General features: G+C 52.8%; 1 protein-coding gene across 6 annotated transcripts in view; it reads right to left on the bottom strand.

The window, feature by feature from the left end:
• Positions 1-236: 236 nt before the first annotated feature.
• The window catches only part of MEF2D (myocyte enhancer factor 2D), a 33,462-nt gene continuing 13,340 nt past the window's right edge, over positions 237-20,358 (bottom strand). For 2 of the 6 annotated variants that reach the window (XM_037825726.1, XM_037825728.1), the window contains exons 2-13: positions 17,403-17,594; positions 16,704-16,907; positions 15,045-15,182; positions 13,807-14,017; positions 13,510-13,566; positions 12,517-12,672; positions 11,574-11,764; positions 11,067-11,087; positions 9,662-9,791; positions 5,367-5,598; positions 4,528-4,834; positions 237-4,184 (exon numbers count right to left, since the gene is read on the bottom strand). In XM_037825726.1, the coding sequence (XP_037681654.1) occupies positions 4,173-4,184; positions 4,528-4,834; positions 5,367-5,598; positions 9,662-9,791; positions 11,067-11,087; positions 11,574-11,764; positions 12,517-12,672; positions 13,510-13,566; positions 13,807-14,017; positions 15,045-15,182; positions 16,704-16,907; positions 17,403-17,456 (1,713 nt within the window). In that variant the 5' untranslated portion in view covers positions 17,457-17,594 and the 3' untranslated portion in view covers positions 237-4,172. Of the gene's footprint in view, positions 4,185-4,527; positions 4,835-5,366; positions 5,599-9,661; positions 9,792-11,066; positions 11,088-11,573; positions 11,765-12,516; positions 12,673-13,509; positions 13,567-13,806; positions 14,018-15,044; positions 15,183-16,703; positions 16,908-17,402; positions 17,595-17,739; positions 17,918-20,358 lie in introns of all 6 variants that reach the window. The other 4 variants (XM_037825727.1, XM_037825729.1, XM_037825730.1 and 1 more) reach the window with 4 other exon arrangements.

Raw genomic sequence — 20,358 nt, 5'->3', positions numbered from 1 at the left:
TGGCCCAGGATCCCTCCTGCAGCTTCTAACTGGGCAACCCCTCCTTAGTCCTGGGGCTGCCTCTGCTTCTCACAGAGGCACCTGGAAGAAATTTTCACCCCAGAGAATCTCACCCCAGACCACCTGGAAGTGCCCTCCCCCAAAGGCTAGCCTCCATGTTCCCCTGCTGATGACCATGCAAGGCCACTCCCATCCTTCCCCTCAGTCGACCGCACCAAAGAAACCAGAACCCAAGCCAAAGTATCAGAAACGTGTATTCTTTTTCTTTTAATAGTAAACCTCTTTACAACAAATATAGTGAAAGAGTTTTCAAACAAAACTCATAAGAATCTCGAGGACTTTGTCTTTTCTTATTGTGTAGAATACTAAGAAAGCATCACCATACAGCACGAAAAGAAATATTGAAAACAAATCAACAGCCACACACTTGGACTCGCCCTGCCCCAGGACCCAGGAGGAGCCCCAGGAGTGTGGGTGATTGTCGGTTTGGGGGTGGGGCACCTCCACAGCCTGCCCTCCCCCATCTTGTCCCCCTCCCTTCCTCTGGGACTTGAATGGGGAATATGGAGAGAATCCAGATTCTTGGTACAACATTCCAGCCCCTCCACCCCCCATACAAATCTTATTCCTTCTACCAACTTCCTGTGGGGTGGGGAGGGGCGGCAGAGGGGAGAATGAGGAGTTCCCAGGCTCCATGACTCCTCCCCTCTGTGTAAGCCCAAACTCACCCCCCACCCCACCCCAGGGGATTCCAAAGAGTCAGTTAAAAATATATAGATATAGATATTTCTAGATACACTTTAACATCATTTCTGTCTCTCTGAACAAATAAATAATCAGCAAGAGAAGGTGCATTACTTCCTTCCTGTCCAAGATGGGGAGGGCTGGGGGTCAGGGGTAAGTCTCACTGCGTTGAGTGCATTGATGGAGGGTAGGTGGGTGACGTGTTCCACTGGGATATATGTGGGGGCGGAGGGGTATGCTCTTGCCCACTGTCCCTGAACGCTATGGGAAACCTGGGGAGGGGAGGGGCATCAGGTGACTCCAGTGGTTACTTTGGCAAATGCCCAGTTCTTCGGAGGAGAGAGCGGGTGGAGGCAAATTTGGCTTGCGAGAGGAAGAAGAAATTAAGTCCTCACTTGAGGTCTGGGTTCCCAGGGACCCATTTATCTGGCCGGCCAGGAGCCTCTACCCCCAAGAGAAACCTTGGGATACTGAATTGCAGAAATGTCACACATTCATTCACAGACTATCCCCTGCCCCCGGGACAGAGAAGGAAGGACACATGGACATCTACACATTCACACATGGTAATCAAAATCCAGGTTTGCCATTGCAAGGCAGAGGGCAAAACTGGTGAAATATTGCACCGTGAACTGCAGGGGCCCTCATCCCATCCCATGTTTACTGGTGGCTGAGCCCAGCCTAGAAAGGTGGGTAGACTGAAGGTGGGAATGGCCCCGGAAGGGAAGGCCAGTCATTCAATGTTCAGCGAGCACCCGGCATTCAGTCATTCACCATTTACTGAGTGCCTACCGTGTGCCAGGCACCAGGCAAGGCTCTGTGGATGTGTGCGTGCACCGGACTACATTCTGGCTTCTTCCAAGGCCCTGATCAAGTCTCACTGGTTCTTAAAACTCCCTCTGGGAACCTACAGTAGAGGTGGGAAGACCAGACGTGCTGAGTGCCCTGTCAGCGGGTGGGGGTTAAGCATCAAGGAAGGAAGGGTCACAGCCAGGCCAAAGAAAAAGCTTCAGGAGGAAGAGGTGCTTGGGTTCCACTCAGAGCAGGACTAGAGTGGGGAAAAGGACATATCAGGAAAGAACTGTGTGTAAAGGTGTGGGGGACTAAGCTGACAACTGTGGGTGGAGGCAAAGGTTCCTGGAGGGAAGGGCCCTGGGAAAGGTAGGGCTGCAAGGAAAGCAGAGAGGGCCACCTGCCAAGCCCACGGCACAGACATGTCGGAGCCAAGGGGGAGAACAGATGAAGAAGCACGGAAGAAGAGAGTGGGGCTCAGGAGGGAAGGTCACGGAGCTGGAAGCCAGGGCTGTGTGGCTGCAACAGCCACCAGTCCCTTTGTAAACACACGCCCAGACACACACAGGCACAGGGATGCTCTCCGTGCTCATATTACCCCCCCTGCAGGGCTCAGACACACACACCAAGGTACACCATGCAACCAAACACACACATAAATACAAAGGTACACTCACACACATAAATACAAGATGCCATCAAGAACACTCAGGTACACGTGTGGTCAAACACACTCTCCCCTCCCCCTGGCTCTGTTTCTGGTTCCTTCCCTGCGTCAAGTGTTGGAATACTGCAAGTGGCTGGGTCATAAAGGGGGGCAAAGACAGTCAACTACCATAATACCTGGCCTTGTCTAACTCTGCTCCCCAACAGGGATGAAATCCCAAGGGGAATGAAATCCCCCTTGGGCAGAGGAGCTGGGCTGGTGTGAAAGAGCGGGCAGACCCCTGCCTAACTGCCCATGTTGCCCCAGCCCAGCCCCCTTAGGGTGGTGGTGGTAGGTGGGGAGCTGGGGGCCTGCCCCCTCCAGTTTGATCTCTGATCCAGCCTGAGGTCTCAGGACCCCAGGCTTCAGCGGCCCCTGGGCCCCTGGCCTGTTGCCCCCACTGGGGAGGCAGAAGAGAGGGGCAGACTCGGGAGGGGGAGGGGAGCAAGAACAACAGCAGAAGAATCTTGTCTGTACAGTACGGGCCGTTTGAGTCATTATTATTACAATATACTTTGACAAAAATAGAATCTCATTTCATATCAATACAACAACAACAACAAAAAAAACCAGTTTCCTGGACTGTTACACCGCTAATGTTTTTTCAGAGGTCGCTATTTACAATTACAGTAGCCAAGAGGGAAGGTGGGATACGCCTGGGGGTTGAGGGACAGGAGGTAGCCAGACAGTGAGTGCTGAGTGCGCCAAGAGCAGGGAGGCAGGTCAGGAGCAAGAGAGGGGCTAGGAGGAGCAGCTGGGGAGGGGCCCGGGGAGGAATCAGGGGGCAGGCCTTGAACAGACCTCATCCAGCCCCCACTCCCACCCCCCTGCAGACCATCCCCAGGTCCCCTCCTCTGGATACATGTGCGTGCAAGGAAGAGGGTGTCCCCCCACTGACACTTGCCCCTGAATGAAAGCGTTCTTAGGGTGCACCTGCCTCCCTTCAGGTCCTCAGGCCCTCCAGGGAAGAAGCCCAAGGGCAACTCTCTCTCACTAAGCCACCTCACTAGAGTTCCTCTCCCCAATTCTCCCTGCACGTTGTGGCCAGTTTACTGGTGTCAACTGAGGGATGGGGAGCTATTGCACTGTAAATCTTAGAGAAAAAGCCGGGGAAGGGAGGGGACCTGATTTACCCCTTACACCAACCCTTCTGCCCCTCCTCAGCCCTCTCCTCATGGCTCTCTGTCTTTCTCTCCAAATGTGCTTTGAGAGGAGCCCCAACCCCAGCCCCTTCCCCCCAGCTTCTCATTCCCCGGCCCAAAAGCTTAGCCAGCACCCGTACACCTTGGGGTGCAGCACACATGAGAATCAGTGAGAGTGTGTCGCGTGTGCGTGAAGAGGCATTTGGAGGGCCAGGCTTGGTTTTCTGCCTGTGTGCCTGTGGCCACACGAACGGCCCAGAAGCCGAGACTCTTTCCAGAATCTATGCCTCCCTTTCCCCCTGAAACACAAACCCACCCATCAAGCCAACTTTGGGGTTTCAGTCTCTTGTATCGGGTTTTTGTTGTTTGGTAGTTTTTTGGTTATTTCCCTCTATCCGGGGGATGGGGAGGGAGGGCTCCACATGCAGGGTTCGGCACCTGTCCTTTCCCAAAGGCCTATCGGGCCCCCCATCCCCTCCTGCAGCATATGTGTACAACGTGCAAAGTGTCCCCCCTTCCCGCAAAAAAGAGAACCCCCCCAGCCAGTGAAAATGGTGGGGTGTGTAGGAAGAGAGGATGGGAGCATCCCCCTCTCCAAAGCGAGAGTCCAAATTAAAAAAAAATATAATAATAATATAATAATAATTATACACAAATGTAACCGTCAACAGGACACAGCACAAGAAAGGAAGTGGGGGTCGAGCGGGAGGATCCCAGGACAGGGAGGGGTGGGCGGTGAGATTGTCAACTCTTCATCAGGGAGGCTGAGAGGAGGGGAGTGGGAATCGTCACTTTAATGTCTGTGAAGAGAGGAGATGGAAAAGGGGGTGTGAGGGGGTGGCCCAGGCTATGGGATATGCACCCCCCACTCCCCTCTCCCCAGCAGGGCCACAATTCTAGTGGTGGGGCCAGCTCTGAGGGGAGGAAGTCATCGAGCAGAAGGACTGATGCTGGAGGGAGGGTGGGAGATAGGCCTTTTGTGGGGGAAAGGGATGTTGGTGCTGCCCCAAAAGGGCTAGTGGAAGTGCTAGCTGGCCACAAGGCCTCTCGGGTGGGAGATAAGACAGACTGGAGGGTACAGGGGACAGGGTGGTCCCTGGGTGTAGCAGACATTGGCAGACAGAAGGGATGATGCTACAGTACCCAGGTATCGAGCCGCATCCTCTTCACAGCTGAACCCTCAGCCTCAGGCTCTGGGGCCGGGCGCAATAGGCCCAGTGAGGGCCCGAAGTCCCCCCGTCCATCATCCCGGTCCCCCGTCTCATAGGAGCTCCCGGCCGGGCTGCTGAGACTGTCACCAGGCTCAGGGCGGGCAGCCGGGAACACAGCTGGAGGAGGAGGTGCAGGGCTGCGCTCACGGCTTGGGGACACCGGTTCCGACTTGATGCTGATGTGGGGATGGGTGGTAACTGTGAGGGCAGCGCCCACGTGGGGCAGGGGGCTGCCCGGGCTGGGGGCGGGCAGTGGAGAGGGGCACAAGGGATAGGAACAGAGGGGGTGAGAGACAGAAGAGATGACATGAGGTCGCAGAACGGACAATGAGAGAGGACAGAGAATGTGGGGGTGGGGGGAATAAGGGAAAGAGGCAGGACAAGTGGATAGAGACAGAGAGAGAGGGGAAGAGAGAGGGTCAAGTGAGGGGAAGAGAAGGGAAATAAGTAACATTAGTTTTCTTTCCATCCCACATCTTCTGCAGTCCAGGGCTGCCCCCACCCCCCACTTTGGGTTTGGCTAGGGGAACAGGCTCAGGATGAGTCTTCCAGGCCTGCACAGGGGCTGCCGGGGCTGCCACTTATTGCCTCACAGGCTGAGCACTGTACAGCCTGCACAGCCTTGTGCGATGGCCACGGATTAGAGACAGCTTGACAGGGGAGGGGTGATGGTGGTGGGAATCCCAGCTCTCAAGACAGCCCTCTTCCCCTTGCACCTCAACTCTCCCGCCCCCGCCATTCGGTGGCATGGAAAATCTCCCGAGGACTCACAGTAAGTTGCTGAGAGATACAGGGACCAGGTGGGGCTGTTGCTGAGGTGGCTGCTGCGGCTGCTGTGGCGGCTGTGGCGGCTGTGGCTGCGGCTGTGGCTGCGGAGGCTGTGGCTGTGGCGGCTGCTGGGGCTGTTGTGGCTGTTGCCAGGCGGTGACATTGCCTAGTGACAGCCCCCCGGGCGAACTGAAGGCTGGTAAGGAGGAGAGCTCTGCACTGGTCAACTGGTAATCTGAGTGGGGAAAAGATGAGAATGAGCCTGGAGTGGGAGAAAGGGCCCCTGAGGCTCCCAAGGGGCAGCCGCCTCTAGGAGGACCACAGAGATTAGGGGAGGGGTACTATTTAATGACAGGCATGAATAATTAAATAAACCCTAAAAGAAATGCAAATCATAACAACCTGAGGTATTTACTATTTATAAACCATCAGGTTGGCAAAAAGTAGAAAATGCGATAAAACCCAGTGTGGGTGAGGGATAGGGAAGTAAGCACTCTCATCCCTGTGGGTGGCCATTTACATTTTTGAAAGGTAATTTTGTAGTATATATCAAAATATAAAATGCTTGATAATAGTCTCTGACTTAGCAGCTCTATCACTGGGAATTTATGCTGCAAAATAACCTAAAAAAATAGAAAAAGATAAACATATGTACAAAGCTGTTCCTTGCAGCATTGTTTATGTGCACACATATACACAACCTCCCCAAAAAACAGAAAAAAAACAACGGGAAACATTTCCATAGCCTCAGCAATGGCACAATGGAGCCTGGTTAAACACATTACAGTCCATCCATACAACAGCATACTAAGTAGTGATTAAAGCAAATGAGGTACATTTTTAATATAAGCTAATATGAAGAAATCTCCAGATAATTATCTGAAGAAAAAAGCAAGATGGAGAGAGAGTCCATTTACATGGAGGGAAAAAAAAACACTGTGTAAACAGAGAAAATGTTCCTGCAAGGGCATACAAGGAACTAGGAATGGTTTTTATCTTGGGGATGCTGGACTGGGGGTCAGAAATGGAGGATAATGAGAGCATTGTTTTTTTTTTAATAGTGTTTAACTTTTTTTTCACACCATGTGTAATATCACTTTTATAATGACAATTTAAAAAAAAACAACAGTAAGCAGAGAAGGTCTAATATATGTCTAACTGTCATCCTTTCAGCTGCCAATCCTCAAGTGCCTTTCTGAGGCAAGGGGAGCCACAGTGAATTGGACACCAAAAGAAAATTATTTTAACTACCTTCTGCAAAATCCCCAAGTCTCCTAGAGACTGTCAATATACAAAATAAGTAGCAGCAAGGGTTTGAGAAGCTTTGCCTACACACATGAACACAGGAAGAACTCATATTTGCCACCCCATCCTGGAGCAGATGGGCCTGAGAGTGCAGAAGACTGCAGTGGACACAGGCCGGGGGCACAAGTCGCCAAGGTAGGTATCCCCATTAGGTGGTGTTCATCATTTTCAAAAATTTCCACATTAAAGAAAGAAAATGTGATGTTTACACTGTCACAGAACAAATAGAGCCATGAAATGTTTCACAATTCACGCAGCACTGCTGTTTGATGTTGCACCCTGATTTGGGCCATTTAGAACATGTCTTCCCTGAAGAAGGCAGGGAGGTGGCACCGTGATGGTGGGAGGGCATGTGTGCCAAGGGGAATGCACACTCCCCAGTTGGCCCAGCACTGTGCCACTGTGATAATATGCAAGAGGTCACTTGCTGCAGCCCCCCCATTCTTATGCAGAGAAGGCAGTATTATCTCTGCAGGACAGCAACAAGGCTAAGGGCTTGATTTATGAGGTCAATTTCCGGGCTACCTCCACTTACAGGTCATGTGACCTCGGGCAAGTTACTTACTCTCTGCCTATTAACTGGAGGCAGTAATCCCAGCTCTGTCACACAGCTCATATGAGGACTGATTCAACACACATAAAGCTTGTAGAACTGTGTCTGGCATACAGTAAATATTCAAAAGGTTTACCTATTATTATTATTGCTTCACAAATGAGGTAACTGCAGCCTCAAGTCTGAGGAACTTGCCCCAGGTTGCAGGAAAAGCCAGTGGCAGAGCCAAGACATAAGGCCTCCTTATTACCTTTCTGTCTCACCCTAGAGATGATCTACGCTTGCCTCTGATCTAGTAACAGCATTAGCCGGGAGTTCTGATGTGCTCATTTTTAAAAAGCACAGTTAAGGGTAGAACAGGCCCCCCAGGATCAACTATTTCTAACATTCATTTTACAAATAAGGAAGCTGAGCCCAGGACAGTGGAGGCCTGTGCCCCAGGTCCCCCAACGAGTGAATGGCAGAGACACCACTTCCAGTCCCATGCTGTTCCCACCACACTCCAGACCCATTTCCTGGGAGGCACAGCTCCCCATGGCCAGAAGGCATGCTGCCCACAGGTCACCTGGCAGCCCGCTTCAGTTTGCTCCCACAGTGAGCACAGCCAGTCCTCTCTAGCCAGTGCCAACAAGGAACCAGGCCCACCCCTAACCCAAGAATTTCCATAAGCCCGAGTACCCCCAGACAGAACTTGAACTGGTACCAAGGATTGTAAACAGTGACCAACTAAACAGCAATATGTTCCCTGGGCTTTTGTTTATACACTTAGGGTTACCTGAAAACACCTGCTGTTTAAACTGAGCTCTGCTTAACTACTCCCACAGCAAGAGGATGAGAGAAACCCCAGACACAGGGCACCAAGGGCAGGCCCCGAGTTGGAATCTGCTTTCACACCAGGTTGACAAATAAGTCTAAAGTCTGGCCTTGTTCTGACGGCTTGTCGCAGGTTCACTGACACCAACTAACCTTCCTGCTGTGTCACAAAGACTGGCAGCAAGACCTGAGATGGTAGCCAGAGGCCTGGCAGAAAACCCACCACTGGGGGATTCCCAAATACACAACAGCTCCTGAAAAGATGAGTGTACCACCCTCCACAAACTGCCCCCACCCCACCCTCAAGTGATGGCTCTCCTTGTCAGGCTCCAGGGCCCCAGCGCCCCAAGTAGCAGGGCTGGAAGAGGCTTAGAGACCTCCTGTCTACCCAATCCTCTTATAGCTGAGGAGACAGGCCCACAGCGGTGCAGCCATCAGAAGCAATCCTCTCTGAAGCTGCCCGAGGAAGCTGTAACCTGGGGGTGGCTGCACACGTGCATGAACATGCAAGGGACAAAGGGCTTTACAGACACCTGAATGAGACGATCTGGTCACAAACACCCAAGCCAGCTTTCTTACCTACCATAACGGGTTTTTCTAAGCACAGGACTGGGTTCTGTTTTTTTTTACACAAGGGGAAGAGGTAGGATTTTGTGGGCATCTGTACTGGTGCCTGGTACCTAGCATGCTTCAACTCTGGGGTGGGAGTTTGAGAAGGCGGGAGAAGCTCAGTGCTCTCTTGGTCCAGTCTGATCCCATTACAGGAACAGCCCTAACTAAGGCATTCACAGGTGAGGAAACCTGGGGGAAAGCAGGTCTCTTCAGCTAGAAGAACTCAGGTTCCCCAGTCACACAAACACTCTAAAAGAAGGTGACAAGGCCTTTCCCATTGGGAAGTCCTTCCTGACAGAGTGCAAGGAAGGATAACAGGGTGTCACAGACTGTTCCTGGGAAGGAGGAGTGGGTGACAGGCCAGGACAGCCCTGAGGACCCAGGACAGCCCAGGGACTGGGTGTCCTTTCTGAATTCTTCTACCCAGAAATCTTTCCCGTGCCCTTAAGGGACTCTGCCTGCAGATCTCACTCCCTAACCTTCATCAGCCTTCCTCTTTTCTTCTCCCCCATCATCATTCCTCTACCAAGCCAACATTGAACTGAGAGACCCCCTTCCTTCTCCTCCACCCTGGCCCTGGAGCCCCCACTTGGCTGCACAAATCTATCCTGACCATGCTTCTTCTCTGGCCTCTTCACTTGCCCTGTCTCTTCTCTCTCTATTCCTTCATTTTTCTCCTCCTGGAAGCCTTTCTGAACTGACCATATTCCCCGGTTCATTCCGTGACTATGCAGCCTAGAGCTCAGTCTGCCTGGATCACTGGCTCAGCCCACCTTTGTCCTGCCTCCTCCTCAGATTAGATGCTTCCTGAGGACAGTGGCTGGGCCTCCCTCCACCATTAAGAGCTAAATTAAAAAGATCAGATGCCCAGTTAAATTTGAATTTCAGTTCAAAATTAGGTAAGCCTAATTGGGTAAGGGCCTTCCCAGATCAGGGGATATCTAATATTCCCTCTCTGGTCCCTCCCCTGCCCCAAGCCCAAGTGCACACATAGACATACCACTGGAACACTCACCGGTGTTGTAGGCAGTGGGCATAGAAGAGAAGGGGAGACCCTGGCTGAGTAAACTCGGTGTTGCCACGGAAACCACTGGGGTAGTGAGTGAATGGGTAGACTGGGAGACCCCAAGGCGCTGGGCATTGTTCTGTAGGAGAAGAGAACTGTCTGTCAGAAGGTGGCAGATGGGTGGACTGCATTAACCTGGCCCTCCATCCCAAGGATGACCTATGAGGGGGTCCCTGAAACCCAAAGCCAAGGTGGGGTCCCTTAGTGTGGAGGCCCCATAGATACACAAACACACACTGGTGCACTCAGAAGGACACTGAGATCCATGGAGAGAAACATGCACACATAGATTCATTCACAGCTACACACATGCAAAGAGCAGGACTTGCATGCTGGCCCTGTGGCACCAACACCAACACTGGGCCCAGTCTCACCAGGCAGAGTGAGAGAGTGGAGAGACGGCCTTCTTCTCCTGCCTTGTCCCTCCAGAGTCTCCTCTCTGTCCATCACACCGTAACACATACCCTAGGAGAAGCGTGCTGGCATCTGTGAGGGGAATGCGGGGCCTGGCGTGGCGTGTGCCTGCGTGTATGCATACACGTGTGTGGGGCTGTCAGCTCCATCTGCCGCTGAGTCACTTGTTTATTCCAACTCCACACTGGGGCCGAAACTGCCGCCGTGTTGGCCGCCAAAGCCTGCCTGCCTTTTCCAGCTTCTCTGGCCTCCCGTCAGGGAATTGGGGAGGGAGGAGCCCCCACCCCACTCCTGGCTGAGGGTGAATATGTAAGTGTGTGTGTTGTGTGTGAGAGACAGAGAGAGAGAGAGACAGAGAGAGAAAGAGAGAGAGAGAGGAAGAGTGCCTATGTGTGCCTCTGAGTGCCTGTGAGATGGGCTGCATGCGGGAGGGAGCACAAGGAGACAGGAAATGTAGGGAAGCCCCGCACCAAGGACAACTCTGGCCTTGGTTTGGGCCTCAGCTTCTTCTGGAAAACTAATTTTGCTGTCTGAATGGCATTCCTCCTAAGGAGATCCCTGTCTTCTGTTCTGAGTAGAGTCAAAGGGGAGGTAGGATCCTGCTCCCTGGTCCAAGGGCCTAATCCAGGCGTCCTAGACACATCAGTATGGGATGTCTGAGGTCTGACCCACTCCCCTTGCACACACATCCAATATACATTCACAGAGAAAAGTATGTTTGCACGAATACAGTATCCTATAAAGGTATCTGTGTATATACATGCATGTCTAAACCCCCACCCCCAACCCGTTCTGGCAAGTAACCAAAAAAACAAACAACACACACTTTACACACTGGTAGAAGGACAGGGGCACACACATATTCCATGCTGGGTGACTGCAGAGCAATGGGCTTACGCAGAATCCAAAGCCACAGCAAACATCTCACAGCCTCACTTACCAGATCTAAATGGTCCTCAGTCTGGGAGCAGAAATAAAACCAAGGGGGTGGCTCAATCTCTGGCCTCTGTCCCCAGCCCGACACCCCTGTCCCCGTACCCCTCCTATCCACCTCTTTGCATAGGAGCTCAATGGCTCTCCTCAGCCTAGGGGACAAAGGTCCTCACTGTTCCGATTTGTAGAGGATGCTATCTTCCAAACTCCACTAGTGAGGGAACCTCACAATCTAACTACCATCCCTCCTGCTATAATGACAATCCCTCCTCTCATCCTCCCATCATAGAACCTTTTCTCCCACCTCCTATCCCTTTTCACCACCCTCCAGGCTGGTATTTGTGGGTTCCAACTTCTTGTAAGGTCCTCTGGGAAGAAGGAGCTCAGGAAAAGCCATGCTTCCATCACCTCTCTTGGGAAGTCCTAACGGCTGGTTAACCTGCATTTCCTCTTTCCCCACTCCCCCACTCCCCCACTCTCTAGCCCCTGACCCTCATCCCAGACACCCACTCACCAAGTGATGCATTAATCCCTTTCCTCCCTGGGAAGTGATGACCCTTAGGTCAGGCTTGCGGCTGGGGGCTCCAAGCTGGGCGCTGTGGGTGGGTGGGGGCGGAGACTTGGAAGGGATGACCTTGTTTAGGCTGCTGCCATTGGCCACAGGGAGGAGGCCGGGGGAAGCTCGTGCACTGACATAGCCATTCCCTGGAGAAGTAAAGAGAGGAGGGTAAAAGGAAACATACAGGCCTACCCCTCAACCTGTTAGTGGACCCCATGCCAATGCTACTGTCATCCAGAACCCCTCAAAGCAATGTGCAGGCTTTGAGTGGGTGCTGAGCTATCTGGTTTTTCCCTAAAAGCATCTTAACTTGGGAATAAGGGAAGACAACACCCCTTACTTCTGAATCACTGGGTTCACCCTCCCGCCTCTGCTGCATGTGATAGGGCTGGGTCAGGGAACCTCTGAGGTTGGTGGGAAGAAATGGAAAGCCACTGCTGCCTCTGCCCCCCAAGATGTTCTTCTGTAGCCAAACCTCTCCCTACCTCTTCTCTCCTATGGTCTTTACAGACAGGAAGCCCAGCACTCCAAGATCCCACACCCTGCTCCTGCCTGGGCCCACAATCCCCCAGGATGAAGGAGGGGTGGCAGCCTGGAATCTGGGCCCCACTGAGGATCCTGGTCACCAGAGAAAATCACTAACCACTCGGACTGCTCTCCTCCCCAGAAGCTGGGGATGCTGTGATCTGGATCAGCACACGTCAAGTCACCCACAACTCTGGGGGTGATGAGCCATTTGCTAGTGGTGGTGGTGTTATTGGCACTCAGGGAATGATAACACAGCCACCACCATAATTAGACTGGTAATAACCACCATAATAACACTCTTTTACATTTGTTCCACACTCTACCGTCTACAAAGGGCTTTCACACACACATTATCTCATTTAATTCTCACAATAACACTGCAAGACGGACATGGCATGTATCATTAGTCCTGTACACAGAGGAGGAAACTTGAGGCCTGGTTGGCAGAGGTGTGATGACTTGTCCAGGCCCACACAGCTGGCTGGAGGCCAAGCCAGGGTTCTCATCTGCTTCCCAGCTTCTGGGCCTGAGGGCATATATGTATCACTGTTTCCTTAAGATCCACGGGCATTTCTCTGTCCCTATTCTTGAAGAAGGAGGAGTATTCACCCATTCCCCCAATTTCCTGACCCCAGTATACAATTACTCCCAGGAAGTGCTATACAATCCCTAGGGTTGAGCTGGGGGATTATGAAGGCCGGAGATGTGGGGGTGACCAAAGTCAGAAGTGCCACCTTGCTCTGTCCCCTAAGAGCATGCTGTGCCCCGGAAGTGTGTGGCCGCCCCCATCCCAATTCCTGGATCACTATGGGAATGGCAGGAATGTCAGGATGACGTCAATGGTGACATTCGAAGTCACAGTCATCCAGCTAGATGACACAAGGCCAGAGGGGCTATTAGCTGCTGGGGGGAGTAACCTTCCCTTTGTGACTTATGGATACGTGATCACAAGTGCACATCTAATGTCTGGGTATTTTCATGAGTGACAATGCATGCATCTGTGTTTGTGTGTGCGTCTGTGCTATTCTCCGTCTGGGCAATGCCAAATATTCTCATCCTCCAGACCCCAAGAAGACCACCCTACTCAACTGGAAATGCCTGAACCTTTCCCCTCCAACTAGAAATGTTGTTCTATCCCCACAGTTTGCCCAGAATGTCCTGGGCCAACATCTCTCCTTATCATCCACAGCAATCACAGCTCCAGACAATAAAATCCAGGAGCTTTAAAATCAGACTCTAGATCCAATTCATGCCCCAGGATCTTCCTGTCCTCCCATTCAGGTCCTTAGGGGTCCTTGGTCCCTTGAGGCCATGGAGTGGGCAGAACCACCCACCTCCCCACTGGAAGGGCAGCTGCACTCACCGACAGGGCTGGGACAGGCTCCATTAGCACTGTTGAGGTCTCCTCCGAGCATGGCCCCTGAAGGCAAAACAGAACCATGATGAGTTGACAGGACTCCCCATCTCCAGAGGGAGTCTTGCAGACTGAGTAGAGGAGGGGACCCTGGAGGAGGAGTCCGATTCCCTTCCCTTGGGAGCTACACAAGTGGGGGAACACTGTGGTGAGGAAAAGGAAATGCTCACTGTTGAAAATGGAGTCCCCAAATCCGTACCTTGCTTCATTTCTACCTTACCTACCCAATCCCAGCAGTCCACTCACCTGCACTGGCTGGCCGCTGGGGCAGGCCAGGAGACACACTGTTTCTCTGCAGTGTTGGCTGCTGGGGGGACAGAAGCCGCGGGTCTGTGAGGGATGACGTCACCAGGGAAGGGGTGACCAGGGAGCTGCTGGGATTGCTGAACTGCAGGGAGCTCTGATTGGACACAGGCACTGTGACAGGCATGGCAAAGTTGGGGGCCGGGACGGCTGACTGCACAGAAAGATGGAGGGGCAGGGTCAGGCCAGGTCAACCCCTCAACCAAGACCCCACTCTGGAGGGCAGGCAGGGGTTCTTCTAGTTTCTGGGCTATGTACCCTAGGGCCAACAATCTAATCTCTCTGCCCTGGGCCCTCTTGGAGTCCTGTCTGCCACTTCCACCAAGAAAGACTAGCATAGAAATGCTTTGGGATACAGCTCTGACCCAGAGAATGAGAACGAGGCTCTGCTGGCTGCAGACAGGACCACGGACACCCCTGAATGGAGGCGGGTTAGTCCTCAGCCAGGCAGGACACACAGGGAGCAGGTTAGAGGCCCAGAGTACAGACCCGAACTCACACACACAGCTGTTAAAGGCCTGCACCATGAATCGGGAACATTTCACTTGCAGTATCTCGTCCATCTGGCCTGTTGCAGAGGGAGTTTACCCCCAACTGACTGCCTTCCCCTTTAGCAGGCTCTGCTTTCCCTAAACAATCCTACTGTGTGTCTCAGGCTGGGGCATCAGAGCAGGCCCAAGGGGGCCCATTCCCAGAAAAGATGTGGACAAAGGGGACTCTATTTTCCTATCATCTAAGGATCTCATGTCAACTACACATGTCTTTCTGGTGAGGGGGACACTCCAGGCTTCTCCTGGCTTACACCTCATCCAAGATGAATCCCAGCAATGGTCACAGGTTTATTAGGACCAAGGTCAGAGAATCCTCAGTGGTCACCAATAGCCCCAGCATGGCTCAGAGCGAGGCATCCACCAGAGGCAGCCGAGGGCCAGGGCAGGGCGCGAAGCCACACCATGCACCACAGGGAGGCTCTCCTCCATGCGACTACTCACGGCCAGTCTATAACTCTGCATCATTTTATCAAACTCCTCGTCTATCTTTTTATATTTCTCCTCCGTCTGGGGGGTCAGGGCAAACACCTCGTCCACCTCAGGGCTCTCACATTCCCTGTGCTTCTTGTGCAGCGCCTGGGGGGGAGGGGCCGGAAGGGGTCCAACAGAGAGAGAGTGAGTGGGGCTCACCCCATAGCGCCGGAAGAGCCCGTCGAGCTCCTCGCTGGCGCGCCGGTACTTGTCCTCCAGCAGGGGGCTCTGCTCCAGCGAGTCCTCCCCATCGGGCTCCGGGCTGTCGCAGCCGTTGAAGCCCTTCTTCCTCAGGGTCTGTAACCGCACCACTGCCCGTCAGCCAGGTGAGGTCCCTCCCCTGAGGTTCTCTGAGCCCTTCCCTAAGGGCTACTTTTTCCCAACTTCCTTCCTCAGGGTTCCCCGGCATCTCTCCCGTCCCCCACTCCTCAGTGTCACCCTCCCATCCCCAGTGACAATGCAGCCTGGGCCACTGTAAAGATCTGGTTGGTGGGGAGGCATCAGAATATTGGGATCACGCAGGAGGTGGGCTTTACCCTGGGAATGCAATTTGCATGAACACGTGCTTCTAAGGTGACGGGTGGGGAGGGGGATCCATGGGGGATGGGCTAAGGGGCTGGTGCCCTGGGCCAGGCCCTGCCTGGCCAGAAAGCCCTGAGCAGTCCCCTAGGGGAAGGTAATCAGGGCTGGCTTTGCCCATCTCTGTTCCTGGGCTCCATTCAGAAGAGGGGCTGACCCTGGTAGCAAGGAGTCCCTGGGGACACAATGTGGCAGCAACAGAGAGAGACAGAGAGAAGGAGATGGAGACAGAGAAGGGGAGGGAATTAAGATATAGAAAGGCAATGAGGAAACTAGCATTGATTGAGGCCCTACTGTGTGCCACCCTGCACGCTGCCCCTGCCCACAGCCTAGAACTTCTCATGCCATGCACTGTGGTAGTCTGAACAAAGTAGAGGCAAACTGGCACTGGAGTAGCCTCCAAAGCTACCCTCTCCATGATCAAAATATCTTTACAGATACTTGTTTTGTCTATAAAATGAATGCAAATTTTACATTCTGAAAACTAAGGGAATTTCTTCCAAATTGCTAAGTTAAATTCTCGCTCCAGGAAGATAGGGCTGTGGCTTCCCAGACACCCTCTTCCTCTGCAGAAGTCTGTATCTCCCAGGTGTGCATATTTCAGTGTGAGAAGCAGGAACTGGTCTGTCCCATTCAATTCACACAACACCCTTCAAAGCAGGCACTGGTTCCATTTTGTGGAGACACCAAGGCTCACACAGGCTGAACCACCTGCCCAAAGCCATGTGGCCAGTAAAAGCCAGAGCTGGATCCAAAGCCTGTGTCCTTCAAGAGTTCACAATGTTGGCTCTCTCTGACACAGAGAACAGAGATACAGAGACCCACAAAGGGATGCAGACAGATTGGGAGAGAAGGAAACAGAGAGACAAAGAAAGGGAGTCAGATGTGGGAGCAGATCAAAAGATGGAGAAGGGAAAGAGAGAGAAAGGGAGTGAACACAAGAGAAGACAGTAGAGAGATGTTATGCCATGCCTCACAGACATGCAGAAACTGTTGGAGAGGGCTGGAGTGGGAGTGGGCTGGGTGTGGCAGCCCCACCTGGCGGCCAGGCAGCCCTGGAACTGGCTGGTTCACCTGCACTGCCCCTCCTTCCTACTCTTTGTGTGTGCATACAGGTGGGGGCTAAAAGGAGCAGGTGTACACATATGTGTGCGTGGGCAGGTCAGTGTAGATAGAGTGCATGGGCAGGTGCAGGCATGGCTGCAGGCAGTTGGGTGCTGCCCGTGTGCGTGGGCCCACCTCGATGATGTCGGCGTTGGTGCGGCTCTCATGAGGCTCGTTGTACTCTGTGTACTTGAGCAGCACCTTGTCCATGTCGGTGCTGGCATACTGGAACAGCTTGTTGGAGTGGTTAAAGATGATGAGTGCAATCTCACAGTCACACAGCACGCTCAGCTCATATGCCTTCTTCATCAGCCCGAACTTCCGCTTGGTGAAGGTTACCTGCAGGTGGGTGGGTGAGTGGCCAACTCTGGCTCAGTCAAAGCCCAGGAGTTCCAGCCAATAGGCAGCTAGCCCCCATTCTCAGGGTGACAAAGCCCCTCCCCTCAAGAGCCCCTGGTCTGCCAACACATGGCCAAGATGGACAGAACTCCAGAACTCTGTGGTGGGAGCTGGGAAGGTCATGGGGGGAGAAGGGAAGGATTCATTTTAGAAAAGGGGGAAGTACCCAGGTGTGGCCTAAAGCTCGCATATGGCTCCTGGGTGGGGACACAGGTCCATCTGGTTGCAGCAGCAGATGAGCCTCAGAATCCTGAGACACAGCGTTCCATGGGCTGCAGGGGAGGTAGGGGCTCTTCTCCCAACTTAGCCCTTCCCCTTCCTTAACAGCTTCTAGAGCCCCTTCTTCCAGGAAGCCCTCGTGGGGTACCTGAAAGGAGTGGAGGCGGAGTCCAGCTCCCTGTCCTCACCCACTCTGTATCCCCAGCTCCCCCTCACCTGTCGGTTTCGCTCATCAGTGATTCGCTGGATCTGAATCTTTTTCCTCCCCATCTTCTCTGGGGTTCCTCAGTGGTAGGGAGGGGAGGGGCTTGCTGGGTGGTGGATCTTGGCACTCCTCACACTGTGCTCATGAACAGCCCGGGATCAGCACTCAGTTCATGGTCCGCAGGACACCTTCTGCACAGCCTCCTGCGAGGGGACAGTCACGAGAGGACTGTCAGTCCCCACAACTGCCAGCCCTGCTCCTTGGGCACATGAGCCAGCCTCACAGCACCCCTGTGAGAGGCTGGGCAAGCTCTGAGCCCCATTCTTAAAATGAGGAAATGATGGCTACCTGAAGCAATGGCCTGCCATGGTCAGGCCCAGGGTCAGGACTCTGGTCCAGGCTCTTTTCACACTGTCACTGCCATCTCTCAGGTACCAGATCAGACAGACTGCTTAAAGCTCCCCGGCTTCTAAGAGTCTGGGTCTTAGAGAGTGAACACTTCCCACTGTCTTCCCCCAGAGCCAGCCTGCAGTGGAGATACCAGGGGTCACCAACTGCCCCCCTGGCACAGAACATGTTTCCTGTGCTGACATCTGATGCCGGGATGGGAGTGTCTCTGGAGCCTCTGGTTCAAGAACATACTGGAGAACATCTAGAGTGGTGGTCCCTATGCCCACTTATGGAACCCTGGGGCTCCCTAGGGAAGTCTGGGGCTTCAGGGTCCCTATCTTCCTTCAACCTGAGCTCCTCTATACCCTTCTGTTTTACTCAGTGGGCCCTGACCTTACATTTTTCTTTGAAGAACAGGCTCTGTTGTTTTAAACAAACAAACCACCCCTCTAGACCAAGGGTTGGAAACTTTTTCTGTAAAGAGCTAGATAATAAATACTTCAGGCGTTGCAAGCCATATAGTCTCTGTTGTAATCACTGAACTCAGCTATTGTAGCAGGAAAAAAAGTTGTAAATAATACGTAAACAACTGAGTACCACTAATACTATATTTATAAAAACAGGCACAGGCCAGATTTGGCCAATAGACCCCAGTTTGCCAATTCTGGCTCTAGAGGAATAGGTCTTGAGTCTGGAACCCAAGCGCAGTCTAAGGGCAGTGCTTCCCAACCTGTTCACCTTGAAGTGCACAAGAGAAATTAAGATATACAGGGCCCACCGACAGACACTGAGGAGGCAGGTGGCAGCCAGGGGGACCCGGGCACCAGGCAGAGGGATCCCCACCTCAGCACACGTACAACCCACTCACAGACCACTGAGTGAATAGCTCCAACTCCAGAACCAGGATGGGAAAAAGGGCCCTGCATTATACAACCCCAGAGGTACAATGGAACAGAAGAGGGCACAGGGATGGCAGCCCAGCCTGAGCCAGAAAAGGTCACATGCTCTCATGCACAGGCAATGCCCACATGGGCTGGGTTAGCCCTCCAGGGGCTAGAGGGACCCAAGGTGGGAGATGGAGGCACCAGGTGACCACAGGGCCCTGGTGCTCTAAAATTCCAGGAGTCTTTGGATAAGAAGCAGAGTTTTCTGGAAGATATTGGAGGAGGGCAGTGGTCATGGGGCCCAGGCCTTCTAAAACCACTCTCGGTGGGTACTGGGAGAAGCCTGGACCACAGAAGTCCAGTCCCGCCCTCGAGAGCTCCCCTTCCACAGAGCCCCTTTTCAGAGACTCCGCTGCAGAGTCCAGGAAGGAGGGCCCCCAGCCTCTGCTGACCCCCACCCCCAACCTTGACAGAAGTGTCGCTGGGGCATATGGTGACAGAGATACCTGTAAATAGAACCCCCTCTCCACCCCCTCTAACAATGGCTGAGTTTGCCTGAAACCTTTTTAGCTCTACTTGACAAGGCCTTCAAAGTACCACAATGGATGCAAAGGTTCAGTCTTGGCATGTTGGCCACGGAGGGAGGTGGGGAGAGGGAAAGGCTGGGAATCTGTGGACTTGAGAGAAGCCAGGAACACTCCACTCATCGACTTCCCCAGCACCATGGCCATACCTCAAGCTTTCCCCAGTCTAGTTGGAAAGAGCTTCTGCTCTGTCCAGTTGTCTACAGAAAATAATGCAGCTCCCTTCCCTCTCTGAGAGGGACCCTTCCACATCCTAACCTCTACCCCTCTTGATCATCTCCCTAGAGAAGGATCCTAGCACCCTCTTCTTCTCCTTGTCCTCAAGGTACTCCATGGACCCTGAGTCTCCTATTGTCCCCCACCTCACACACACCCTGGTGCAACATCAAAGCCAGCCCAGCCAGCCCTGGATAACCCATCAGACACCTGGGCCCAGAACCAGTCCAGTCACCCTATTCCTCACCTGTGACCCCAGACCCTGCCGAACCCCACTGCAAAGGCTCCAGTCCAAGGATTTCAGCTCCCCTGCTTCCCATACAATCCAAAAGCTGTATTTTCTAGAGCTATAGTGGTGTGGGCCTATAAGGAAGGGAGAGGACACACTGGGGGCAAGGGGAGTGGCTAGGAAGGGTTGACTTTTTAAACAGATTCTCTGGGCAGGCCTTGAAAACCCCAGTCTAAATGCAGTTAACTACTGTGCTCCTGTGCTTACAGCATCTACCCTCCCTTCATCTCCCATTTTACCATCTCTCTCATCACCCTCTGTTTATAAGCAAGTTCTTGCTGAGATGTAACCACTATCGGCTTATGGCCAATAGTTCTCTTTCTACAAGCTGTGGGGGAGGGCCGTTTCTTTGCTCTCATTACCTTAGAAAATTCACTCCAGTAATCTAACCTCATTTTTTTTGGTTTCCCCAATTATTTACTCTCAAGGTACCCTGATCTTCTCTTTTTAGTACTTATCACAATTGGAAACAATTACAATTCTGTGCTTCTGTTTAATGCCTGGGCTCCCCTATGAGACTGAAGCTCCATGAGGGCAGGAACTACATCTGTTTTGTTTTGTTTTGTTTTGTTTTGTTTTTTTAACCACTCTATTCCCTATGAGG

The sequence above is a fragment of the Choloepus didactylus genome, chromosome 2 (assembly GCF_015220235.1).
Source record: "Choloepus didactylus isolate mChoDid1 chromosome 2, mChoDid1.pri, whole genome shotgun sequence".
Lineage (NCBI taxonomy): Eukaryota > Metazoa > Chordata > Mammalia > Pilosa > Megalonychidae > Choloepus > Choloepus didactylus.
The sequence above is the reverse complement of the archived record's forward strand: the minus strand, read 5'-3'. Positions and strand labels throughout refer to the sequence as shown.